Source organism: Elephas maximus, chromosome 12 (assembly GCF_024166365.1).
Source record: "Elephas maximus indicus isolate mEleMax1 chromosome 12, mEleMax1 primary haplotype, whole genome shotgun sequence".
Taxonomy (NCBI): Eukaryota; Metazoa; Chordata; class Mammalia; order Proboscidea; family Elephantidae; genus Elephas; species Elephas maximus.
This window is the reverse complement of record NC_064830.1, coordinates 66,754,253-66,780,900: the sequence shown is the minus strand read 5'-3', so window position 1 is coordinate 66,780,900 and position 26,648 is coordinate 66,754,253. Positions and strand designations below refer to the sequence as shown.

At 48.5% G+C, this 26,648-nt stretch overlaps 1 protein-coding gene across 4 annotated transcripts; it reads right to left on the bottom strand.

Annotated features, from left to right (window-relative positions):
• Positions 1-22,082, bottom strand: METTL22 (methyltransferase 22, Kin17 lysine). Of its 4 annotated transcripts, none has more exons than XM_049903992.1 (11): positions 21,218-21,473; positions 19,454-19,621; positions 17,430-17,813; positions 10,889-10,929; positions 10,655-10,799; positions 8,009-8,080; positions 5,856-5,909; positions 4,440-4,520; positions 4,103-4,205; positions 2,015-2,183; positions 1-250 (listed from the first exon to the last, which is right to left on the bottom strand). In XM_049903992.1, exons 2-11 carry the CDS (start codon positions 19,584-19,586, stop codon positions 215-217), a joined length of 1,218 nt encoding a protein of 405 aa, XP_049759949.1. In that variant the 5' UTR covers positions 19,587-19,621; positions 21,218-21,473; the 3' UTR covers positions 1-214. The 4 variants fall into 4 exon arrangements, with proteins under 4 accessions (XP_049759949.1, XP_049759948.1, XP_049759947.1 ...); XM_049903991.1 differs by lacking the exons at positions 1-250; positions 21,218-21,473 and adding exons at positions 274-1,793; positions 21,995-22,082; XM_049903990.1 differs by lacking the exon at positions 1-250 and adding an exon at positions 274-1,793 and having other exon boundaries at positions 21,218-21,477.
• Positions 22,083-26,648: the final 4,566 nt, after the last annotated feature.

Here is a 26,648-nt window from a genome sequence, read left to right as displayed (position 1 = left end):
GGCCCACTCTCTGGCAGATATTGGGAAGTAACACCATACCCCAGAGAGCCCTCTTGGGTCATTTAAGGTACATTAAGGTAAATCCTTTAATTAAAGTGACAAAATCTCAGGCAAGTTCCTTTGGTGAGGTTTTGATTTTATTGGAAGCGTATTACAAGAACAATGGAGAAGCGCCACTTCTATGGGAGAAGCCGGGCCTCGTCGACGCGCCCCATCACGTGACTGGCTCCACAATGATCTTCCACAGCTCCTGTGACAAACGGAGAAGGGAGTTTTAAGCCTGAACTCGACATAGGGAAATGAGTCTGTGGCAGCTTCACAAAGGAAAGTAACTAGCATGAGAGAAAAGTTGCCTGACAGCATCACACACGCTATTACAGGAAGGGGAGCCTCTGCCTGCCTCCTCCTCGCTGGCTGCTCTGTCTGCTTCACTGTGGGGGAGCAGCTGAATGGACAAGGCCCTGGCAGTAACCGAGGAGCATCTGAGGGTCATGATCAAAAGGATGCAGGAGAAAGGCAGGAAGTTGTCATGATTTCTCCATCTTGAGGGGTCATATGGAGATGCTCAACGAGATGGACTGACACAGTGGCTGCAGCAATGGACTCAAACATAGCAAAGACTATGAGGATGACGCAGGACCAGGCAATGTTTTGTTGTTATACATAAGGCTGCTATGAGTCAGTCGACCTGACAGCATCTAACAACAAGGCACCATGTACCGTGGCTGTTGAATTTCATAAGGGGCTGATTTCTTGGACATGTTGTATTACTTTTAATGATGGCAGGTGGAGAATGTACAAAACACACCACATTCTTAGTGGACACTGCATGCCCTCACTATGAGGTGGCCTTCATCAGATATGTGTGTGTGCCACTGACTTGGAGGCTGCCCGAACGGACAGGGCAGGGGGCCAGCAGTGATAAAGGAAAGGTCCTTGTACAAAGGAATGACACAAATTCAATGCTACGCTTGCTGGGGAAAGAGGCAGGGAGCAAGAAAGAGCCCTTTATGACTTGGCATCCTCCCCTTCTCCTCCTCAGACCAGGCCTGGGTCTCCCCAGCCCCAGAGGAAGGGAGGTCACAACCAAAACACAGAAAGAACAAGTCAGTTCTTGATCTCTGGACATGCATGGAGCCAGCTCCTGGCAAGGCTAAGGGACCTTTAGGTGAAGCCACCTTGTAATCTGGACATAGTGTAATGTGACCTGCAGTGTGATGTGGCTGGGGATTAGGTTCTAGCTGGGTGAGGGACTTGGTCTCACCTGCTGCTGTGCCGATTAACCAAGATGGTGAGGAAAAGCGCTTAGCACAGCGCCTGGAGAGTGTTAGCTGTTGTTACTAGGATTACTATTGTGTGCCATTGAGTCGATTCCAACTCATACTCACCCCATGTGACAGAGAAGAACTGCTCTATTGGGTTTTCTAGACTGTAATCTTTATGGGAGCAGATCGCCAGGTCTTTCTCTTATGGAGACACTGGATGGGGTCAAACTGCTGACCTTTTGGTTAGTAGCTAAGTGCTTAACCATTGCACCACCAGGAACCCTAGGATGATTACTAAGGGTCTAATGTGATGGAATCCCACTGTGTCAGGGCCAGAAGGGCCACTGGTAATTAGGCCAGCCTGTCTGGTACATGAGTGAGTGTGACCAGCAGCGGCTACACCCGGAGACCCTGCGTCAAGATCTCAACCCACCCAGTTTCCCCTCCACTGACTTGCTGCTCCCCAGCCATCCTTCCGGCCTGGGTCTTGCTTCCTCTGGAATCTGAACTGCCACAGGCACGAACGTGCTATAAAGGTGAAGGTTTGTGTTTACTGAACAAGCCCCCCTGGAGATGGTTAAGAATGGGGCATCCATCTGTCCATCCCCCAACAGGTTTCACTAAGGCAAGTGCCAAACCTGCAGCCTTCATCCCCTCAGGACCGAAGGGCGGGGGCTTGGGCCTGGACAGTTGGCTCAGTGCCTCCTTTGTCCTGGAGTCACCCTTGCAGTCACACGGACCGCACCTACCAGCTGCTGGATGCGCTCGTAGGCCAGGCGCTGTGGGAAGGCAGCTTCTACTGGCTCCACTGTGAACCGCACCTTGCCGGAGGCCAGCTTCTCCAGTGCGTGTAGGGAGGCGCGGAAGTGGTCGTAGGCTTCGCACGTCACATCCAAGTGCCTCAGCGTGAAGTTCAGCCTGGAAACCAACCAGCCGACACACAGTGCCCATCACAACTGGGGAGGGTTTGTTTTCTCCTCACAGCCTGCTCTCCTGTTGCCTCACCGACTTTGCTTCACACCAGTGGAGTTTAGCTGAGGGCTGCTGTGTGCTAAGCATCTTCACGTATCTCCTTTCTGGATCTGTCTGATGGCCTGGGAGGTGGAAATGGTCAGCACTCCTGTTTTACAGATGTGGTAACTGAGGCTAAGAAAGGTGCAGTCGCACATCCAGAACTACAACACTTGAAAGACGAAGACATAGTCTCCACCTCTGAAGAGCTACAAATTGATGTGAGAGGCAAACCCAGGTGGCGCCTGAGGGTGAGGCCTCTGAGTGCTTTTGCTCGCCAGCCCACCTGCACCCAGCAGGGCATCTGGCACCTGGTAGTTGCCCAAAGAACATGTGAGGAACAAAGGAACAAAAGGCAGTGGCAGAGGCAGTGCAGTGGGCTCTGAGGGCATGGAGGGCAGAGATGATGACTGCCAGAGTCGGGGGCTGGGAAAATTCCAGAGAGAGGGTGATCCTGGAACCAGTCCTTATATCATTCCCACTCCTGCCATTCTCACCTTCCAACAGCCTAATCTGCAAGACTATTTATCTTTAAATTCAAACTCTTCACCTTTTCCTCTTTTAAGAATTTTTTTTTTTTAATGAAAAATACCAAACACACAAAAGGAGCGAAAGTAGTGTAATGAACCACCACGGACCCACCTCCCGGCTTCAACTGCTGCCAACTAATGGCCACGCTCATACCACCTCTGCTCTCTCTGGCCCTCACCACTGGGTTTCTGAAAAGCAAATGCCGGACAGCGTAGCATGTCCTCCATAAACGTCAGTGTAGATCTCGTAAAGACAAAGACATTTTAAAAAACAAAACTGCAATGCCATTATCGCACTTAAGACAAATGTAACAAAAATTCTACTGTATCAAATAACCAGTCTCAGTATTTTTCCTTTACAATTTACAGAATCAGGAGCCAAATGAGGTCCAGACGTTGCTTTTGGATGGTATGTGCCTTGAAAGAAGGCCTGAACAGTATCAGTATAAACAACACTGCAATGGATATACAAGTACAGATGGCTTTGTACATACCATGACTGTTTCCACAGGATGAATTTCTAGATGTTGAACTGCTAGGTCAATAAGGATGTTCATTTTTATGGCTTGTGTTACATGTTCCAAATTGCCTCTCAGAAAGGTATGGACTATTGTAAGTAATAGAAAAAAATGTGTGCAAATTGTCTGACACTGTATCTTGCAAGGTGGATACTCAATAAACAGGAGTCATGCACTTTTGAGTATTTGAGTGGAAACGTCCGGGAGGGGGCTTGTTGGGTGGTGAGGCTCTGTCTGGAAGAATGGGAACCTGGGAATGGTGAAGAGATAGATGGTGTCTTGGAGAGAAAGCTCAGAAAGAAAAGAGGCTACAGAGTGTGGTGGTGAAGTGTTCTGGCTCTGGTATACGTATGCATTTGATGTAGCTTAGAAAGCCCCTGAAGTCCCAGCCTTCCTCCCTTCATCTGTAAAATGGGGACAAGGGCGCCTACTGATAGAGATCATGTATGCAGAGGATGAGCACAGGGCTTGGCACACAGCAAGTGCCCAATAAATGGTAATTAGTAACAATAATGACATTGGTAAGAGTACATTAACAACGACAACAAAAAAACCAAACCCGTTGCTGTCGAGTTGTTACCGACTCATAGTGACCTTATAAGACAGAGTAGAACTGCCCCAGTTTCCAAAGAGTGCCTGGTGGATTCAAACTGCTGACTTTTTGGTCAGCAGCCATAGCTCTTAACCACTATGCCACCAGGGCTTCCAAAGGCACATTAGGAAGATAAAAATCTGGCTGATAAGCAAGTCAGCTCTACCCTTGAGGTGCGGACCTCACCTCTTCTCCACCGACAAGATGACTGTGCAGGCATTTTTCAGTTTGTGAGTGAGTCGGTAGACTGTTCTAAATAGGGCGTCAGTTAAGTCATCATCATAGAACACTGTGGAGAGAGTAAAACGCATTAGGGTAAAATGTGCAAATTAAAGAGATGTATTTCTCAGGGAACCCATGCAGACATTCTAACAACACAGACCAGTGACAGTCTTCAGAATTAAAATTGCAGGGAGATATGATAGAACGTTCTAGAAAGACGCCTCTGAGAACTCAACTCAGAAGGGGACATTGTGGTTTTTACTGTTACAACAAAATTTGCCATGGCAAAGGCATTTCTTACCTTCAGCTGCAAGAAGCACAGTGGTGTGATTGTACAAGTTGGAAATTTCCTCTTCTGACCAACTGAAGGGGACCTCAGGATCTGTAAAAGAAGAGAAGATGTCTCATGCTTGTTCCTTTCTCTGCTGCCACCAGCTCTCACAGAGACTGACTGAGAAGCTGCAGAAGAAACGGCAGGGGAGATGGGAGTGGCTCAGTGCAGTGGGCACCACCAAACAGTCCTGAGTCCCTGGCACTCCAGCCCCAGGTGCCTTTTCCGCACGGGTCGACAGTGCCTTGCCAGGGAGTCTAACCAGACCAGTGAGAGGCGGGCTGGATTTCAGCCTCTCCCGTGGTGTTGGCCGGCAGCCCTGAGTAGACATGATCTGCACCACAGCCATGATACTCAGCCTCACTGACTTGCCGTGTGACAAGAAAGTCGCTTTCCCTCTCTGGGATTCAGTTTTTCCATCTATAAACAAACAAACCCCAAATCCATTGCCATTGAGTTGATTCTGACTCATAGCGACCCTATAGGAAGGGCAGAACTGCCCCATATTTCTAAGGCTGTAAATCTTTATGGGAGCAGATAGCCAGGTTCTGGTCCCATGGAGCTGCTGAGTGGGTTTGAACCACTGATCTTTTGGTTAATAGCTGAGTACTTAACCACTGTGCCACCAGGGTTACCAGAATGGGACTAAGAGTAATAGTTCCTTCTTAGGATTGGTGGGAAGGTCAAAAGGTCATATCCTAAATGTTCTGGTTACTGAGTGTCCACCTTGAGCTATATAAGGTACTAGATACTACACAGACTTTAATACACAACTTCGATGGCAGTGGTTTAGACCTATGCATGTACTTACATCTATAAGGCATGCAAAGTACGTGGTAGGTGACGGGGACTCAACAAGTAATGATTTTTCCTCACCTGTCAGTCTGATATCTGACAGGGAAAAGAAAAGAAGCCTTTTAGTACACTGAAAAAGCAAGAAAAAACTGAAGGGATTTGTGTGAGACATTTAGAACCCACTTGTCTTACTTCCTGCTGTGGCTGAGGGCAGGCCACCAAGCAGGAGGCTGCTTCCTGGCCTGGGACAAGTCGGGACTCTTGGGGCACCACTGTTTGGACTGGAAATGGTCTAAGCCCCAGACACCAACAGATTTGGGTTCAAACCCTGATCCTGCCATTTACTAGCTGTGTGACCCTGGGCAGATCACTTAACCTCTCTGAGCATCAGTCTTCACTCATAACTTAGGAACCACCATACCTATATAGTGAAACTGTGAGGTCTCAATGACAAAAGGAATGTAAGGGGTCTGGCATGCAGCAGGTGCTCCAAGAATGGCAGCTGTCACTCATCATCCAATGGAGTGAGTCGTGGGACTCTGCTGCTCAGGGCCATGGCACAGAGCTACAGCGGGGAGCCATAACACACACCTGTGCAGAGGTCGTCTTTCAGCCAGTCCAGTTCTCTGACCTTGACTATTCCACCTGTGTGAAAACAAGAAACAGACACACAGAACTCCCCATACTCCAGAAAGAACTATGAAAAAAGATAACTTTTTACACTATACACCAAGATCCATCCATCCATTCTCTCCCACTCATCCACCAATCTACCCACCCATCCATCCATACTTTCACCCTTCCTTCTATCCTCCCCCTTCCCATCCATCTATCCAACCACCCACCCATCTATCTACCCATCCTCCCATCCATACTCTAATCTTTCCTTCTATCCTCCCCCCTCCCCTCTATCTATCCAATCATCCAACTTCCCATCTATCCAACCACTCACCCATCTATCTACCCATCCTCCCATCCATACTCTAATCTTTCCTTCTATCCTCCCCCCCATCTATCCAATCATCCAACTTCCCATCTATCCAAGTACCCACCCATCTACCCGTTCTCCCATCCATACTCTCATCCTTCCTTCCATCCTCCCCCCTCCCAGCCATCTATCCACCCACCCACCCACTCGCCCATCCATCCATCCTCCTGTCCACTCATCCTTCCAGCATTTTTTGACTGCTAAGTATCAGGTACTTTGCCAGACACAGGGAATGTACAGATTTATTAGACACAGTGCCCATCCTTGAGGATCAACCAGCCTGGGAGGGGAAACTGGCAAGTTAATAAACAACTACAAGTCAGTGGGGTTAGGGGAATATGAAAAGGATATACCAGGTGCACAGGAGAGAAAGGAACTCTTATGCCAGACCAGAGGATGTGAGGGGAGGCTTCAAAGAGAAGGAGGTTCAAGCCTTTGCTTTTCCTTGCTAGCTCCCTCCTTCTTCTGTTTGTTAGCTGCCAACTGTACACTGGGTATTCAACAAACACAGACACAGACCTAGCCCTGCCCTCATGGAGCATGCAATCTAATGGGGGTGGCAGACACTAGTCAGCTAATCACCCAAACCCAAAAACCAAACCAAACCCAGAAACCAAACCAAACCCATTGCCGTTGAGTTGATTCCAACTCATAGCAACCCTACAGGACAGAGTAGAACTGCCCCATAGAGTTTCCGAGGAGCACCTGGTGGCTTTGAACTGCCTACCTTTTGGCTAGCAGCCGTAGCACTTAACCACTACGCCACCAGGGTGCTGAGGTTCCAGGTGTCATGGGAGTCTGGGAGGGTCCTGACCTCACCTGGAGGTCTAGGCACCTGAGGGTGATCAGGAGTTCACAGGAGAAAGAGTATTCCAGGCAGAGGGATGCCAAGTGCAAAGGCCCTGAGGGGAGGGGAACCTCAGAGAAGGCCAGGCTGATCAGAATGGAGAGAGCCAGGCATGAGGTGGGTAGAGGGCAGCAGGGGGGCAGGGGCCTGGCTCTGCAGAACCCAGGCCATGAGGAGGGATTTGGTCTTTACACTGGGAAACAACGGGAAACCTTGAAGGGCTGGAAGCCGTAGGGCTGGAGTGACCTGACCTGAGTATGGAGAAGGCCCTCAGGTAGCCCTGAGGGGGATGGTCTGGACAGGGTAGTCCGGTTAGGAGACAGCTGCTGTCACTTATCACTGAAGTTATTCCTGCAGGTGGTGTAAGTGTCTGACAGGCAGATGGGATTGGGGATGGGGGTGTCCCAGGGAGAGGGAGGGTGACATGAAATGAGCCCCTGGCAGGCTGGACAACAGGGCTGGGCAGTAGGACTGCCAGGAGAGGAGTCAGGAAGAGCAGGCAGGGCAGGAGCAGGGAGGCTTGGACATCATCCAGAGGTGACAGGAGCCCTGGGAAGTTTCTCGGTGAGGGGTTGAGTGGTCAGACCTGCATCCTGAAAGGTCACTCAGGGTGCCCACAGAGGGCAGCTTGGATGGCAAGCACAGTGCTGGGGAGACCAGGCAGGCGGCTCAACTTGCATCCAGGCTTGAGGACTGGAGTGAGCTGTGATGGCTGGTGTGGGAAGGAGGAGATAGCCTAAGGACAGCGTCATCTGTAATCTGAAGCCACGTGAAGGGCAAGACCGTGTCCTCTCCTCCATCACCCAGGTGTCTGGGGAGCAGGTGGAGCCCTGCTTCCCTGTGTGGCCACAGTGGGTGCCTGTCCCACCTGCCAAGCACAGAAACCTCCCTCCCAGGTAGACCACTCACCTCTGGCAGCAGTCAGGTGACCATTGAGGGCAACATTTCGCTGGCACATGGCTAAGAGATCGGCACCGACATCTGGAATGACAGAAGGGCTGGTCAGAGAGCGCCAGCCGGCACAGCAGCGTTATCTCCATGTTTCTGCCCAGAGACAGCTGATAGCAATGGTATAAAAACAGCGTATCTGCAGAGAAGGGCAAAGTAGAAATTAGAGAAAAGCATTTCCGGATTCTTTGTTACCAAAAGGGAGATACTCACTTAAGCTCTATTTGATTACGCCTCTGAACGGAAGATGATTGTCCTGGTGGGGACAAACCCTACGTGTGTTTCAGAGGGAGGGGTGAGCACACCTAATGTTTTCCAATCATTTTTTGAGCGTATAGAACACACAAAGCACTTCCCATCATTCGTCCTTTCAGGGCTTAATGACAAGCCTGTGGGCTGGTGTCATGGGTCTCATTTCACAGGTATGACCACCTGAACAATGTCCCTCAACCGGTAGGAGTGGAAGTTGGGATTTGAACCCAGGTTTCTCTGACTCCAAATCAAGGGTTGCTCTTTGAAACTGCAGATATCAGAGCCAGAAGAGTGTTTCTGGGTGATTAACCCAAACCCAGAGCAGGTCTGAGTAGGTAGGAGACACACTCTCTCGTCCAGGTCAGGGGGTCTGCTTCCATGTGTGCCTTCCTCTGAGCCCCCAGCCACTCTGATGAGGTGGGATTTCTCAGCATTTGAAAAGAACTGACTCGTGGTACAGTGAGTCCTCCCCGGAGGAAGCAGTGCTTTGCCAAAAATTAATGATCAATTAGGAGAACCTATTTTTTTTTTTTTTTTAATGTGTGTAGGGTAGAGGATGTAATGACATCTGGAGGGCCCACAGTGGCTGTGGACCCCCATCCCATCCCACTTCCTGGGGACTAGACTGATCCTATCTCCAGGGACCCTGCAGTGCCTGGCACAGGGTGGAGCCCCTGCTCACCAAAGGAAAGGACCAGTCCCTTCCCCAGGGGCCCTGGGAGATGGAGCACATTGACAGGGCATGCCTGGCCAGCACCAAGCCTGGCTGAAGTCAGGGCAGGCGCAGTGGTTTTTAAGTCACTATCTATGAACATTTTTGTAAACAAAGAGATCTTCTGTGGGATTCTAGTGTACTGGACAGGTAAGAGAGGAGTGGCGCTGGCTGGACAGGGTTTGGGGTCCTGGAGCTGGCCCTCCTTTATCCCTCTGCAAGCCCCAGAGGGAGCTCATAAACTCAACACCAGGGAACATGGTTTAAAAACCCCTATAGGACAAAACTTTCTCCAGCTGGGTGGGTTTGATCTGCCAACCTTTTGGTAGCAACTGAGCACTTAACCGTTGTGCCACCAGCAAAGACCTGGTGATCTGCCCTCCTAAAGATTATAGCCTAGAAAATCCTATGTGCAATTCTACTCTGTCACATGGGGTCACTATGAGTTGGAATCAACTACACAGCACCTATTAACAACAACAACAACAACACGTGAGCCTAAAATTACTTCACAATAAAAAAAACTATTAAAAAAAGCATGTTGGCAATATATAGCCAAAGCTTATGGCCATACCCATTTCTAAGAATCTAGTCTGAGGATTAATAGACGATGAAGTACAAAGATTTTCATTTCAATGTTACCGACAAATGCAAAAAACACAGGAACAACCAAAATGCCCAGTAATAGGGAAATGGTTAAAAAAAAGACAAAACATTAAAAGTCATGTTCATAAATAATTCCTTATGGCATGGAAACGTGCTCATGCAAAAATGTTTTTAAGGGCAGAATATAGCACCATATACATATGTAATTTAATTTCAGCTGTTGTTTGGGTGTCTGCACACAAAAAAGGAAAGAAAATAATAAAAAAAATATAAAAACTGTTAAAATGCAGATTCTAAAGTGTAAGCTCTCCAAAGGCAGTGCCTTGGTCTGTTCTATCGGCTGCTGGATCTCCCGCTTCTAGAACTGAGTCTGGAATACAGTAGGTATGCTGCTGAACGAATCTGGGGGTCATAAAATGAAGTGATTTTTATTTGCTGCTTTACACAATCTCCACAAAGAGTAGGAAAGACTTGCATTGTCGGGAAAAAAAACCCACTCCAAAATCTGTTTTTAAAGTTTTACCCAATTGCTGTCGAGTTGACTCTGCCTCCTGGTGACCCCACGTGTGTCAGAATAGAACTGTGTTCCATAGGGTTTTCAAGGCTGATTTTTTGGAAGTAGACTGTCAGGGTTTTTTTCTGAGGTGCCTCTGGGTGGACTTGAACCTCCAACCTTTGGGTTAATAGCTGAGCATATTAACCACCTACACCACCCAGGGACTCTTTAAAGCCTTTTGAAAGGGCCCACTCCTCATGGTTTCCTGAACTGTTTGCTCTCTTGGGGGTGTGAGCAGAAAGACCAGCAGAGGCACTGATGCCTCTGAAGCATAAATGGTCTTGTCTCTGTTGGGTGATGTCACCTCCACTGACTTGGTGTCACTGGGTCATTCTGACAATATTGAAAAAACAATACAGGGGGAGAAACCAAGGAACACAACGAAGTCAATGAAAGCCAACATCTGTGTTTCAGTTACCTGCCTTTGTTTTTTTGGACATTCAGCACATGCTTAGTGAAGCCTGGGGCGTTGAGTCCTCACCTGTACAATACACGGTTTGGGCCACGGTGGCTGTGACGATGCTGGCGAGCCCCGTGCCTGCCCCGAGCTCTAGCACGGTGCATCCCCGGAGGAGGTCCCGTTGGAACAGGATGTAATCCGCCAGGAGCAGGGCGCCCCGCCACACCTGCAGGGACATGGACAAGCAACAGCATGCAGCATGAGGCCCCTGGCAGAGCCCTTCAGGGTCAAGAGGAGTGGACAGGACCTACCCACCTGCTTGCCAACGTCTTCCAGGGAGGTGGCCATGGTGTGCTCTGGACCAAGAGAGAAATGCCCACTGTGAAAATGGGGTGGACAGAAAACCACAGAAAGGGGGCCGATGGCAATTTGCAAACATGGTCGGATGGGAGTGCGGTTAGCGTTCTAAAGAGAAACAAAAACAGGCCGTACCACTGGTTGGGCAGGGGTGTGTGAGCATCGCTCATGGACTGGCCCTGTGGCCGTGATGGCCAGTCTTTGTGTCAGCTTGGCTTGGCTACTGTCTCCAGTTAATTAATTAATCCCTCATCTAGGTGCTGCTGTGAAGGTGCTATGTAGATGGGCTTAACATCTACACAGTTGGCCTAAAGGAAAGCAGACTGCCCTCCGTAATGTGGGTTGGCCTTATCCAATCAGTTGAAGGCCTTAATGGCAAAAATATGTTTCCTGGAGAAGAAGAAATTCTGCCTTAAGGCTGCATCACCAACTGACTGAGTTTCTAGCCTGCCCTAAAGATTTTGGATGTCCCAGCCCACAAATGTGCGAGCTAATTCCTTAAAATAAACGTCTTGACACATCTTCAAAGTCAACCCCAACTCATGGCAACCCCATGTGTGTCAGAGCAGAAGTGCCCTCCATGGGGTTTTCAGTGGCTGATTTTCCGAGGTAGATCACCAGGCTTTTCTTCCGAGGTGCCTCTGGGCAGCCTCAAACCTCCAACCTTTTGGCCAGGAGCAGAGTGTCTGTACCAGGGACTCTGTATATTTCTGTCTATATCCTATTGGTTCCGTTTCTCTGGAGAACGCAGACTGATACTTAGCTTGCTCTTTCAGACTAGGGACATGATAGCGCTTGATCCCAACCTAATTAAACACACACATCACATCACACTTTTTATGTTCAATAACTGCACATTGCGATGATGATGTATTTATGCTGTTTTGATCAGCTATATGCTAATAACTGCAACTCATTCCAAAATATTTCATTACACTTAGAGCCACACTAGAAATTAACAAAGTTTGAATTTATATCCTTTTTTAACCAAGAAGTATGGTAAGTTACTTATGAGTATTCTCAAGCACAAAATATATTAGGATAAAACATGGGGGGGGGGCAGAGAATAGAAATACGAGATGAAGGAGCAAAAGAATGATGTAAAACATTTCTGTTAAGTCAGAACTCACTCCTGTATTTTCACATGAGATGGGAATGGCTATGAAATTAAAGCGCAGGTACATGTGTGCGTGTGCGCGCCCACACATGAACAGTAGGGTGACTCACAAATCAAACCACACGCTCACAACAAAGAAGGAGCAGGGACAGGGTGAGAGAGAAGAGGGAAGGGACTGGAGAATTACAGTGTAAGTAGAGTCCATGGGTGGTGCAAATGGTCACCATATTCGGCTGCTAACAGAAAGGTTGGTGTCTACCCAGAGGTGCCTCAGAAGGCTTGGTGATCTGCTTCCTAAAAACCAGCCACTGAAAACCCTATGGAGCACAGTTCTGCTCTGACACACAGGGGGCTGCCATGAGTCAGAGCATCTTGGCTGGATTTGATATTGTGGTTTCGAAGTTACTCTTAATAAAATATCCTTTCAGAAGGATTTCCGATTGCTATGGCCTAACATTTGCCGCAGATTTGCCCAATGCAATGCATCTTTTGATTTCCTGACTGCTGCTTCCGTGGCTGTTGATTGTGGATCCAAGAAAAATGAAATCCTTGACAATCTCAATCTTTCCTCCGTTTATCATGATGTTGCTCATTGATCCAGTTGTGAGGATTTTTGTTTTCTTTATGTTGAAGTGTAATCCATACTGAAGGCTGTGGTCTTTGATTGTCATTAAGTGCCTCAAGTCCTCTTCACTTTCAGCAAGCAAGGTTCTGTCATCTGCATAACACAGGTTGTTAATGAGTCCTCCTCCAATCCTGTGCCATGTTCTTCTTCATATAGTCCAGCTTCTCAGATTATTTGCTCAGCATATAGATTGAACAGGTATGGTGAAAGGATACAACCCTGACGCACATCTTTCCTCACTTTAAACTACTCAGTATTTCCTTGTTGTGTCTGAACAACTGCCTCTTGATCTATGTACAGGTTCCTCATGAGCACAATTAAGTGTTCTGGAACTCCCATTCTTCACCATGTTATCCATAACTTGTTATGATCCACACAGTCGAATGCCTTTGCATAGTCAATAAAACACAGGTAAACATCCTCCTGGTATTCTCTGCTTTCAGCCAGGATCCATCTGACATCACCAATATTCCTGGTTCCATGTCCTCTTCTGAAACCGGCCTGAATTTCTGGCAGTTCCCTGTTGAAATACTGCTGCAGCCACTTTTGAATGATCTTCAGCAAAATTTTGCTTGCGTGTGATATTAATAATATTGTTCTATAATTTCCGCATTCGGTTGGATCACCTTTCTTGGGAATATGCATAAATATGGATCTCTTCCAGTCAGGTGGCCAGGTAGCTGTCTTCCCAATTTCTTTGCATAAATGAGTGAGCACTTCCAGCGCTGCAGCTGTATGTCGAAACATCTCAATTGATATTCCGTCAATTCCTGGAGCCTTGTTTTTTGCCAATGCCTTCAGAGCAGCTTGAACTTCTTCCTTCAGCACCATTGGTTCCTGATCATATGCCACCTTTTGAAATGGTTGAACATTGACTAATTGTTTTTGGTATAATGACTCTTCTGTATTCCTTCCATCTTCTTTTGATGCTTCCTGTGTCGTTTAATATTTTCCCCATAGAATCCTTCACTATTGCAACTCAAGGCTTGAATTTTTTCTTCAGTTCTTTCAGCCTGAGAAACGCTGAGCGTTTTCTTCCCTTCTGGTTTTCTATCTCCAGTTCTTTGCACGGGACATTATAATACTTTACTTTGTCTTCTCAAGATGCACTTTGAAATCTTCTGTTTAGTTCTTTTACTTCATCAATTCTTCCTTTTGCTTTAGCTGCTCGATGTTCGAAAGCAAGTTTCAGAGTCTCTGACATCCACCTTTGTCTTTTCTTTCTTTCCTGTCTTTTCAGTGACCTCTTGCTTTCTTCATGTATTTCCTCGAAGTCATTCCACAACTCATTTGGTCTTCAGTCATTAGTGTTCAAAGCGTCAAATCTATTCTTGAGATGGTCTCTAAATTCAGGTGGGGTATACTCAAGGTTGAAAAGCAAAGATGTCACCTTAAAGTCAAACGTGTGCCTGACCCAAGCCATAGCATTTCCAATTGCATCATAAGCACGTGAAAGCTGGACAATGAATAGGGAAGACTGAAGAAGAACTGAAGCCTTTGAATTGTGGTGTTGGCGAAGAATATCGAACACACCATGGACTGCCAAAAGAAAGAACAAATCTGTCTTGGAAGAAGTACAACCAGAATGTTCCTCAGAAACACGGATGGCAAAACTGTGTCTTACATACTTTGAACACATTGTTAGGAGGTATCAGTCCCTAGAGAAGGACATTATGCTTGCTAAAGAAGAGGGTCACCGGAAAAGAGGGAGACCCTCAACCAGGTGGACTGACACAGTGGCTGCAACAATGGGCTCAAGCATAACAACGATTGTGGGGATGGTGCAGGACTGGGCAGTGTTTTGTTCTGTGGTACACAGGGTCACTATGAGTCGGAACCGACTTGACAGCACCTAACAGCAACAACAACAGTGGCCTAACATGTAGCCACTTGGTTGAAAACTGGAGCAGAAATATCTCCACTGACACACCCAGCAGTTGAGTTCCTTCACTGAACATTTACAGGACACCTTCTCTGTGCCAGGCACTGTGCTAAATGCTTTGTGAGCAATACCTCATTTAATGAGTATTTTTTTAGTATTATCTCAAAACTACCCAGTCAAATAAGTTCTAGTATTATCTCCTTTCCCTTGTTAAAAAAAAAAAAAATCAGTTGCTGTCAAGTCAGCTCCAATTCCTGGCAACCCCGTGTGTGTCAGAGCGGAACTGTGCTCCACAGGGTTTTCAATGACTGATTTTTTGGAAGCAGATTGCCAGGCCTTTCTTCCAAGGTGCCTCTGGGTGGACTTGAACTGCCAACTTTTGGTTAGCAGCCAGACCCTTAACTGTTTGCACCACCCAGTGCCCCTTTCCTTTGTGGAAGAGGAACGTGAGGCCTGAGGAGGTGAAGCAGGCTGCCTGAGGTTGCAGAGCGGGCAGGTGGCCGATGTGGGATTGTGCCCTGGGCCGCTGGGTTCCAGAGCTTGCGTCTGCTGCTTGACTGCTTTTCACTCCTCCACCACCAGCCCTGAAGAAGGAGAACCTGAAAGCACCCCCGGGACATGGTTTAGAAAGCCCTGGGCAGACGTCTCTCAGAACGAAGGGCACAGTGACTCCCCTGGCGTGTTGAAGGCCTGGGGAGGGGGTGATGAAGCCTGCTCTGGCTGTTGTTTCCACAGCCCTGTTCTAGGTCCTTTGTGTCAGCAGCCTCCACCCACTGCCTGTCCCCTCTGCCCCCATCTTTGCAGCCCTCCCTCTCACTACCCCCTGGTTATGGCCTGGCCTGTAGCTCCCCTCGCTGGGTCCTGCTCCCCATCTCCCACCATCACTTCCCAAAGTCTTCCTGGCAAACCTGTCCTTGGCCCTCGGCCCCCAGTTCCAAGGGTTCCTGCTGCCAGGGCACCTCCCCCTGGGGTCTTGGCTGCACATGGTGTGTCGTTTTCTCTGAGTGGCTTCACAGGCCTAAGTTCTGCCTCCCCAGCTGTATTCTTAGGGGGTGGTCTGCCTCCCTTTTGAGATGTCAGACAGACCTGGTGTGACCAGGCATTGTCACTTTCTAGTTGGGTGACTTGAGGCACTTGACTTCTCGGAGCTGCAGCTTCCTCTTTTATGAATGCAGACACAACATTACCACCTTGCTTATGGGGTTGTAATGGGGTTCAGCCAGATAGCACTTGGCAGAGAGCAAGGGCTCGGGGTGTGTTTGAAAGCCACTGACCTAGTCAAAGTCCCGAGCCCTGGTGCAGCTGGTGGTCACTGAAGCCCAGGGAGGGAAAATGATTAGCTCAAGGTCACAGAGAAAAAAACCAAACTACTTAGATCAAAAATGTAACAGTGTTTTTCTAAAGCCAAATGGAAACAAAAAGGACTTAAAAATCAAGTCAGGTGGAAAACTGACAGAAAACTGCCTTCAGATGTGATTTTTGCTGACACTGACAACAAAAGGGATGCCCGGGAAGCCTGACAAGAGCAAGAGCGAGACGCTCAGGGATGGGCAGAACAAAGACCGATGAGCAGCACATGATGCCGGGGCTCCCTGGGACCAGACCCATAAATGCTGTGCAGATTCTCCATGAGGTCAGGGGCCAAGGAGCCGGTGCGGTGGTCTCGAGGGGCATGATTCCCTCGTGTACTGGATGATGCTGCTCTTGGTCTGAAGGGCAGAGAGGCTCTGGGCTACCACCACTCCTCTGGCACTTGAACGGGCAATTTTCTTCTTTGGGATGACCATCATGGTGATCATTAGAGTGACCATGGCGGGTGCCTGGCATGTCTGCTCAGGGAAGAGGCGGGGCAACCCGGACCCAGCTGACTTCCTGGCCTCCCCAGCCAGGGTCAAGGGCTAGCTCCTTTCTCCAGTGGAAAATCACGTTTTCTGTTCAGACTACCCCGATGGTATCATAAGACCATCAAAGATCAGCCTGGAGGTCTGCATCAATGAGGACCTGTACTTGCCACTATCAGACTGGGAAACTATGAGTCCCACTTCATCTGCTAACTCAGTCTGTACATCTGTACATCTCTTCCTCAGCCACGGCCCCCCTTCTGCCCACTCAGAGCAGTCCCCTGGGTTAAAGCTGACAGCAGCTCACCTTTACTGAGCACTTATTGTGTGTCGGGCACTGCTGAGAGCTTGACATTCACTGTCTTAGTTCCTCACAGCTAGAGGCTGCTGTACCCATTCACAGACATGGAAACTGAGCCCAGAGAGGTTGAGCAACCTGCCCCTGGCTCCCTGCTGTCTGCCCAGACCAGCCTTCCACAAACTCTACTCATGACTCCACACCCCTGGTAAACTCCAGATCAGAACGATGATGTGGGACGAAGTAGCAGCAAGGTTTCCTGGAGGAGGTGATGGTTACGGTGGGACTTGAAAAGCAATTAGGAATCATTAAGAAAGCAGAGATGGGGTCAGGTACTCTGGGAGGGAGGCATAACGCAAACAAAGGCCCTCAGGTGAAAAAGAGTGTGGAAGGGTATGAGGGCGGTGAGGGGAAGTGGTGGAGTGAGATGAGGCTAAAGAGGTGAGCAGAGGCCATGTCACACAGGGCCTAATAAGTCAAGTTGAGTTGTTTGGACTCTATCCCCAAGGCAATAGGGAGCCATCAAGGAGACTTGAGCAAGAGAGTGACCTAACTGTGTTTTGAAGCTCCCCCTGCAGGCAGCAGCACTGCTTGCTCTCAGTCTCACCTGAGCTGGTTCTGATTGCTTGTCTTGCCCTGTAACACCCAGCCTAGGCCTGAACACAGAGCCAATGCTCAAACCACGCGTGTTCCCTGATGGGTACCATGGGCTGCAGACAAGCCAGACCTTTATTACCTATTCTGATGACACTGCAGAGGCTGCTCTCTTGTGCTTCATCTCCCGTGACATCGTCTTCTTCCTGTCTGAGAATCACGGGGTGTACCTTGTCTCTTGAAGGTCTAGTTGGGTCGAGATCAGAGGAAGCCCGTGGTCTTCTCACCACGTCCAAGTCCCCGTCCTCGTCCAGCTGGGCTCCTGCCCCTTCCTGGCCAGCGGTGTGCACTCCAGTCTGGAGGCAGAAATCTTCATGACCGTGCTCACTCCCTGGAGGGGATCCTAGGGGGCTTGTCCCAGAGGGCAGAGTCCCTTCGGTGTGAATATCCCTGTGGACTCCACCATCAACCCCCGAATCTGCCAATAAGTCCTGGCTCCATAGGAGCTTGAAATGGGACAGGAAAACTGAAAGGCAAGATGAAAACAAAATGGGATGGGGATATTTCCAAGGGGTCTTCTTTTCTTTTCTTTTTCTCTCCTTTTTAGAAAATTTGATCTCTCAATTTGATTTGGAAGAGTTTTAAAGGCCAGGTGCAGACATACTAATGCTAGCAGAAAAGCCCCATTTGCTTCAACCATGATCCTGGGGCCACCAAGAGCAGCAATGACCACCACCAAGAGCAGCCATTTTATGACCATAGTTTTTTTTTTACAATGTTATAGGCACTTGGCCCATGTTTCCTCATTTAATCCTCACAATTGCTATGAGGGTAGTATTATATGCTCTGTTTTACAGATAAGGAAACGGAGGCTTAGAGAAGTTACTTAAGTGAGCTGACCAAACCCATACAACCAGTGTGCGGCTGATGCTGAGGCAGGGTTCAAACCCAGCTGGCTCTGTTCCTAAGCCCATGCCCTTCTCACCACTCTGCTCCACCTCTTAAGGCCTGGAGAACAGTATGAGGACTTAAAGTGCCCTCACTGTTTCGTGGCTAGAAAGCCAAAGGGGCAAGTCTCAATAATAATATGTGTGCCAGGTGAGGAGGGCTGGAACAGAAGGGTGCAGGCTTCAGAGCTAATCATCCTGGGCTGGAATCCTCCTAAGGTAGTCTGACTCTAGGCAAGTCAGTTATCTGTTCTGAAACTCAGTTTCCTCATTTGCAGAATGAGGAAGGTAGTAACTCCCCCCTTGGATGGACCATCCTGAGGGTAGGGTGGGATAATGAATACAAGGCACCTAGCACACAGTGGGCATTCAAGACCCGTTATTTTCCATCCTTTCCTTCCCCTTCTGTTCCTTTCATACCACCTTATATAAGATGGAGCTCACACTTCTCCCCCTTCTCCAAGGCAAATGACATTGTGAACACCACAGGCAGAGTCACAGCAGACAGGGCCTGGTTACAGCTCTTCCCTGTGGGCCTTCATACAGGCCGTTCCCTCTGTCTGTGATGCCTGTGCTTCCCGCCTTTGTCTGGGTACATTCTTCTCGGCTTTTAGGGTGGAGTTCAGGCTGCTCCTCTATGCTGGCCCACCCTGCCCAGCTACCTGCATAGACTGCCTGGCTGCCTCAGTCTCCTCCCACCAGGACTTGCTGTCTTTTCTCCTGCATACCCCTGCCACCCTCTCCCCCTGCAGCAGAGGGGATCTTTTGAAAAATGCAAATAAAATCACAGCATCCCCCTAATGCTCCTAACCCTCCAGCGGCTTCCCACTACTCTTAGAATAAAATCTAGACTCCTTGCATTGACCTATGAGACTCCTTCCTCTCACACTACCTCTCCCTCATGACACCATGGCTGGGGTGGGGATGTGAGTGGAGAGCAGGGGACAGATGGAGTCCCCAGTGCTGTCTCCCCTACTGGACATGGGCTCCCTGCGGGCGGAGCTCGCTCAATCGCTGCAGCATTCCCAGCATTGGGCCCCGGGCCTGGCACACAGGAGGCGCTCAGGAAACAGCTGCTCAGTGAAGGAAGAGCACTGAGGAAGTGGTGAGGATAACAGTTAAACAACGCAGCCTTCTCCCCAAAAACATGAGTTCGAGAAAAGAGAAGACAAATGGGATCTGTGGGGGACCAGGCCCTCCACACACATCCAGGCCTTACCGGGCTGCCCCATGCCATTCAGCCGCACCATGAGGTGTCTCTGGTTTGGGGTGTAAAGGTGGACGTCTGACAGAACGGTGTCGCTTTTGAAGGTAACCTCGTCCATAGCTGGGGTGGGAGCTGGCTGGACCATGACCCAGGCTCCACGTAAATTCTGGGCAGGAGCACCTGATGGGGAGAGAACATCTCTCAGGCCAGCAGGTCACAAAGGCGCAGAGTGTAAACATACCCCCTGAAAACCAAACCAGTTGCCATCGATTCGATCCCATATGTGTCACAGTAGAACTGTGCTTCACTGGATTTTCAGTGGCTATGATCTTTCAGAAGTAGATTACCAGGTCTTTCTTCTGAGGTGCCTCTGGGTGGATTTGAACCACCAACCTTTCAGTTAGCAGCTGTTATGGATTGAATTGGGTCCCCTCCCCCAAAATGTGTGTCAACTTGGTTAGTCCATGATTGCCAGTATTGTGTGATTGTCTACCATTTTGTCACCTGATGTGATTTTCCTATGTGCTGTAAATCCTACCTCTATGATGTTAATGAGGTGGGATTAGTGGTAGTTATGTTAAGAAGACAGGACTTAATCTATAAGATTAGGTTGTGTCTTAAGTCAATCCCTCTTGAGATACAAAAGAGAGAATGGGGCAGAGACATGGAGACCTCATACCACCAAACAAAAAGAGCCAGGATCATGTATCCTTTGGACTCAGGGTCCCTGTACTTAAAAGCTCATAGACAAGAGGAAGATTGATGACAAAGATACTTTCCCAGAGCCGACAGAGAAAGCATTCCCGGAGCTGGCACCCTTAATTTGGATATCTAGCCTCCTAGACTGTGAGAGGGTAAATTTCCATCTGTTAAAGACATTCACTTGTGGTAGTCCTGTTATAGCAGCACTAGAGAACTAAGACAGTAGCCAAGTACTTAACTGAGCCACCCAGGGACTCCTAGGCAGTAAACAGCATGGCATTCCCTGGGAGAAAGTACCTCCCTTTTAAAATAACTGAGAAAGTCTCAGAGCCTGGCAAGGAAAAAGAATCCAGCTAGAATTTAATTTTATTTTGTTTGGATTACGTTCATTTTCATAGTTACCTTCTATTTATGGCAAGGCATCTGGTTTTCCATTTATACTGATGAAATAACTTATCAGTTCCTTTTTGTATTTTTCCATCTTTTTTTTGAATACTTGATCATGAAAATCGTAAAATAGGAAAGGGAATAGCAAAATAAACAACCAATTTTTCTTAAATACAGACCAAAAAAAAACTCATGTTCTTAATTTTTAGTTGAATTTTCAATTTTAAAATTCCAACTACCCAGGCTTCCCATTAGATGAACCCTGCAATTGGGGGTCCCAGGCAAAGTAGATTCCCTTTAAGGGGCTTTCCCCAGAACCAGTTAGCTGGGAATGAGGACTACTGTACCTATAAGGAGCCCTGATGGTGCAGTGGGTAAGTGCTTGGCTCCTAACTGAAAAGTCAGCAGTTTGAACCCACCAGCTGCTCCGTGGAAGAAAGATGTGGCGATCTGCTTCCATAAAGATTACAGCCTTGGAAACCCTATGAGGCAGTTTTACTCTGCCCTATACAGTTGCTGTGAGTCGGAATCAACTCTGCAGCTATGGGTTTGGTTGTGGTTTTGTACCTACCTTAGAGCCTGGGTAAGGATTAAACAAGACAATAAGCACTTTCAGGGACCAGAACATAGTACACACTCAATAAATAACAATTAGGTTATCATTATAGCAATAATAATAATAAATACCACCAATCCGTGTGCTGGGAAGCTGGAAAAAGGCAATGGTCAGCTTCCATACTTAGGAACAGCTGACTCAGAGTCTCCACATGGGAATGCAGGCAGGGCCTGTCTAGGCTTCCGTTCCCTCTCCACCGGGCAGAGCGGGAACGGAGACCCAGAATGCAGAGGGGACACCCTGACAGGTGTCCTTGTTGAGGGGGCCAGACTCCGACACTGTCCACGTTCCTCCCCTATGGTTTCCCAGTAAAGGTTGCTCCAAGAAGCAGTTTACTGAGACCAGGGGCTTGAAATACCTCCCTGCCTCCAGTTTTTCTTCCTGCCAGGAGCCACTCATTCATTCAAAAATCAGGAACTGGACGTCATATTATAAAGGTTCAGGCATAGCGGAGGGGAGGGTGTGTGAAGACTGAAAACCTAGAGGAACCGAGGCGTAGGGGATCGGGGAAAGGGCTTGGCCCTGACTAAGGTAAAAAGAGTCTCCTTGAAGCCCGCACTTGTGGGTTAGCATTGCCCTCTCACAAGGCAGTCACAATTAGGGCATCGCCTTCTCTTTCTAATCCGGGACTGAGGGGGCTTCCTGGACCCCGGGGAGAAACTCAGATGTGGACATGGTCTCCTCCCCCCAATACCCTTGCTCAGAAGGGGAAACCTAGGCAGTGAATGCGGACGAGCCTTAAGACCCTGAGCTTCAGGTGCGTGGGAGCGGGAATTTCAAAGCCAAGATCAGCGCCGGGAGGCGATCCGTATTCTACCACGTCCCGCCAACCACCTAGGGAGGCTTACCCGTTGCGGGGCGCAGCCTGGAATCCCACCTAACCCTAACACGGAACTGCTAAGGGGGCCGCCATAGCCGGCGGTTTGCGCAGGCGCGGCCTCGCCCTCTTTACGCACCGCGCCGTGGCCACGCCTCCGCGCACGGGACGCGCATGCGTTCCAGGACGGCTGGTGTGCGCGGGCAACTGAGCTCTTGGTGCCAGGGAGGCGCGGAAAGGCTTGAGGAGGCGCTGCTCTCAGCTGGGTACCTTTGCCGAGGTGCCGGCACCTCAGTGGGGAAGGGCCTGCGCATTAGGGGGACGAACTGGCGCCTAGCTAGTAATGGTGAGGTCCGGATTCGAACCCCGGCGCTAGAGCTCCAGGACCTGTGCTGTTAACCAGCATGCTGCCTTTGTGTTACCATTATCGTTCTCACTGCTCTTACAATTCATTATTGTTCCTGTTGTTAGTAGTTGTTGTGGAGTCGGCTCCAACTTTGCCCTATCCTGCTCATCTTCACGACTGTTGGTAGGTTTGAGTCCACTATTATTATTATTCATAACTGGTAGTTATTCATTCAGTCACTCATCGAGTCTCCAACACCAGGTTAAAGCAGGAGCTTACTGAATTGGAGCCCAGGAGGAAGTGAAATCCAGTACAAACGTCACGCTTTAGTACAAACTAGCAGAAAAGACTTAAGCTGTCTTCCAAGCATCCTGAAGCCCGAGTTTGGAGGGTCATTATGGGTCAGAACCGACTGGAGAGAAATGGGTTTGGTTTGGGTTTAAGGGTCACTGCAGGTCTAAGCAGTGAAATTCAGCCTCCATTTCAATTGCAGAGAAACCCTGGTGGTGCAGTGGTTAAGCTCTGGACTGTTAAGGTGGGCTGTTTGAACCCACAGAGTGGCTCCGTGGAAGAAAGACCTGGCAATCTGCTCTCGTAAAAATTACAGCCTAGGAAACCCCATGGGGGAATTCTCCTTTGTCACATGGGGCCACTATGAGAAACGACTCAAAGGGACCTAATAGCATTCCAATTACACCACCAGCTGGGGGAGCCTAGAGGAAGCTCCGGCTTGGGCAAACTTTCATCCCTGTCCCCTCCTCGAAATAGGAGGCACTTGCACAAAAGAAGTGAATGACCGTCATGGTCACATCTGCCCGACACATGGTGTTTGAAGTGCCCAGAGCTGCCTATCCCAGCTTTATGAGCTACTGCCTCCCTTTGCTGCTGTCTCCCCAGGCAGACAGGCAGACAGACACACATGCTTATATACATAAGTCCATGCACACACACAACACACAGAGACACATCAACATACACACAGGTGTCTATACATAACCCATCCTTACTCAAGGTGTGCCCATACAGGTATCAGGACAACACATACAACCCGTGTTTCACCTGGAGCTTTCTGTGCTTTCGTTCACCAAATGTTTATCGAGTGCCTACTGTGTATCAGACAGCCTTCTAGGTGGTAGGGGCTGAGGGGAGAGCAGAGCAAGGAATGACACTGACAAGGTCCCTGCCCTTGGGGAACTTACATTCTGTAGTGAAGAGGCTGAGAATAAACAAACGCAAATACAGTGTTAGAACAGGGTTGGTGTAATGGTTAAAGTTTAGTTGCTGTATTCTAGAGTTAAGAACAGTTGGCAAGAATTGAGCAGAGGCTGAATGAAGTGACAGTGGGTCATGTTTGCATCTGGGGAAAAGCGTTTCAGGCAGAAGGGACAGCCAGTGCAAAGGCCCTGGGGCTGGAGTGTGCTAAGTGTGTTCCAGTGACAGCATGGAAGTCAGCCGCACTGAAGTGGAGGGAGCCGGCAGGAAATGAAGATGCAAAGGTGGCCAGGGGTCAGATCTTTTTGGCCATCTTAAGAACTCTGGATTTAATTGTGCAGGAGATGGGGAGGCGTTGGGGATGTATGTCAGGCTAATGTGTTCACAGACAGGTGTAGACCCACAGCTGTGCCCACTCAGACCACGGGCCAGTGAACACACAAATATAAACACAGATAAAGGCACATGCAGCCACAGATGTAAATGTACATGTGTGCCTGCACCCACACACGCACACACACACACACACACACACACACACACACACACACAGCCTCAGCCGCCACCCTTTGTCTTAATTACTTTTAAACAGGGATTTCTCTTTTCAAAACAAAAGAGAGTCAATATAAATTTCACAGTCAATATTGATAAAATAGTGGGTTGATAGAGTGACTAAGCTACACAAATAAGAAAAAAACATTTTTTTAAAAAGGAAACATACTGTGTTTCCTGACCCCCCCAGCACAGTACAAGATCTTGGGACCCCATTCTAGTTCTCATTCTTTAGTTCCCTGAGGGCTCTCAGTTGTCTTCTGGGAGTGTTGGGCTGGTGGGGAGGACACGGAGGTTTTTTATCTTCAAACCTGTGGAGAATAAAGCAGGCACAGCGATCCTTTGAAAACATAAGTCAGGTCACGTCACTCCTCTGTTCAGAATCTTCAACAGAAAGAGAAGCCGGTATTCTCACAACGCACCCCCCTTTCTCCTCTCTGTCCATCAGCCACTCTGGCCTCCTCCTTGCTTATCCAACCCCAGCTTCGCATCCTTTGCACTGGCCTGAGATACTTCTCCCCCAGACACCCACCTGCCGTGTTCGTTCCTTCACCTTCTTCAGGTCTTTGCTCAAGCGTCACCTTCTCAGTGAGGCCTTCCCTGACCAAACCCCCTTCCCGCTCCAAAAAAAACAAATCAAACCAGTTGACATCGAGTTAATTCCTACTCGTGGCGACCCCGTGGGTGTCAGAGTAGAACTGTGCTCCGTTGAGCTTTAAGTGACTAATCTTTCGAAAATAGATTGATAGGCCTTACTTCTAAGGTACCTCTGGGTGAACTCAAATCTCCAAACTTTCATTTAGCAGCTGAGCACATTAACCATTTGCACCACGTAGGGACTCCTGACCCTCTGGAAAATCCTATTCATTGTTTTAACAGGTCCATAATTGAGTGAGTCATTTATTCATTCCTTGCTTCTTTGTTGAATGCTTACTCTGTACCAGGCACAGTACTATGTGCTAGAAATACATTAAGCAAAGTAGATGGGAAGCCTGTCCTCATGGAACACATGGGGGAGACAGATTTTAATGAAATAATCCCGTTTATGAAAGGACAATTACAACTGAGATCATTAAAGAGAAGACCCAAAGCTCAAGCTCTCGGCTGGTAACTGAAAGGCTAGTGATTCAATCGCACCCAGTGGCTCTGTGGGAGAAAGGCCTGGCATTCTGTTTCTGCAAAGATTACAGCCAAGAAAACCCTAGGGGGCAGCTCTCCTCTGTCCTCTGTGTTGCTATAGGTTGGGATTGATTCAACGGCACCGAACAACAACAACAATGTGCCAGGCAGTGTTCTAAGTGCTGTATGTCTATGAATTCATTTAACTCTTAGAATAACCCAATCGGTATGAGTACTAATACTGACATCTTCACTGTACAGATGAGGAAACTGAGGTGCAGAGGGATTAAGTGGCTTGCCCTAAGTCGCCCAGCTAGTGAGTGGCAGAGCTGGGATGCAGGCTCAGGTCTCTGAAATGTCCCAATAAGTCTGATGGATGGAGCCTTAGAGAGAAAGGCCCTTTCTGTAGGGCCCCGGGCACGTCTTTTCCTTTGAGTCTCCCCAGGGTTGGCAGTGTAAGGGTTACGCACTAACCCCCCAAAGCAGGCGTGTGTTTTACTCCTGCCACCTGGCCTAATGACAAATCATGGGTGCAACAAAGGGATGGTGACTAACTGCCAGACGTGTGGTAGGAAGCCGGCTTGCGGGAAATTGCTATCAGGTGGTTATTATTAGCCTAGTTATTCAGAACAACCCCTTCTCCAAAGGTCATCCCTTCACCGAACTCTAGATGTTTTCCCCCATCAGGCCTAGATGATTTTGTCCTCCCGGGTGGATGGGAAAGGGAGCCCTGGTGGCAAAGTGGTTAAAGCACTTGGCTGCTAACCAAAATGTCAGCAGTTTGAACCCACCAGATGTGGCAGTCTACCTCTGTAAAGATTTACAGCCTTGGAAACCCTATGGGGCAGTTCTACCCTGTGAGTCGCAATTGACTCAACAGTGGGTATGGTTTGGTTTTTGGTTTGGAAGATGGCCAAGAGCTCTTTACCCAGGAGTGCTGAAAGTACGTGATTTTAATTCTGCCCCCTGCCTCTCCTAGCAGCTGGCTACAAGTACACAGGGTCTCCTCTGTGGCTCTTGGATCTGTGTAGAGAGAAAGGATGTTGGCCTCTCAGGCTAGACAGAGTTGTGTTCCAGTCCCGAGCTCAGCCACCAATTCATCATGTTCATTTGTTCAGCACATAATTATGGAGAGCCTTTTACATGCTATGTACCCTGACAAGTTACCTTACTTCTCTGAATCTTAGTTTTCTAATTCATTAAATGCTGATAATAATACCTACCTTGAAGTGGGTGTCTGAGAATGAGTGACATGTAACATGCGGAAAGTTCCAGACATGGCTCTTGTCTACTTCTCGAGGTGATCTGACAGTGTCTGTTGTTAGTTTAATGAACTCACCAATTCCACTAATTTCACCAAGTCATGTTTTTTCATGAAAAATCAAATTACAGAACCATATATACTGTACAAAGTCAGTTAGGTAAAAGAAAATGACTCATGAAATATTATATGTTT

What these genes read in the sequence shown, in the direction of transcription:
- METTL22 (XM_049903991.1), bottom strand. Translation starts at nt 19,586, where the DNA reads ATGGTCCAGCCAGCTCCCACCCCAGCTATGGACGAGGTTACCTTCAAA. An exon ending in TGGAAGACGTTGGCAAGCAG is followed by an intron (nt 10,800 to 10,888) that starts GTGGGTAGGTCC and finishes ATGTCCCTGCAG; the next exon opens with GTGTGGCGGGGCGCCCTGCT. An exon ending in TCACCTGACTGCTGCCAGAG is followed by an intron (nt 5,910 to 8,008) that starts GTGAGTGGTCTA and finishes GTTTTCACACAG; the next exon opens with GTGGAATAGTCAAGGTCAGA.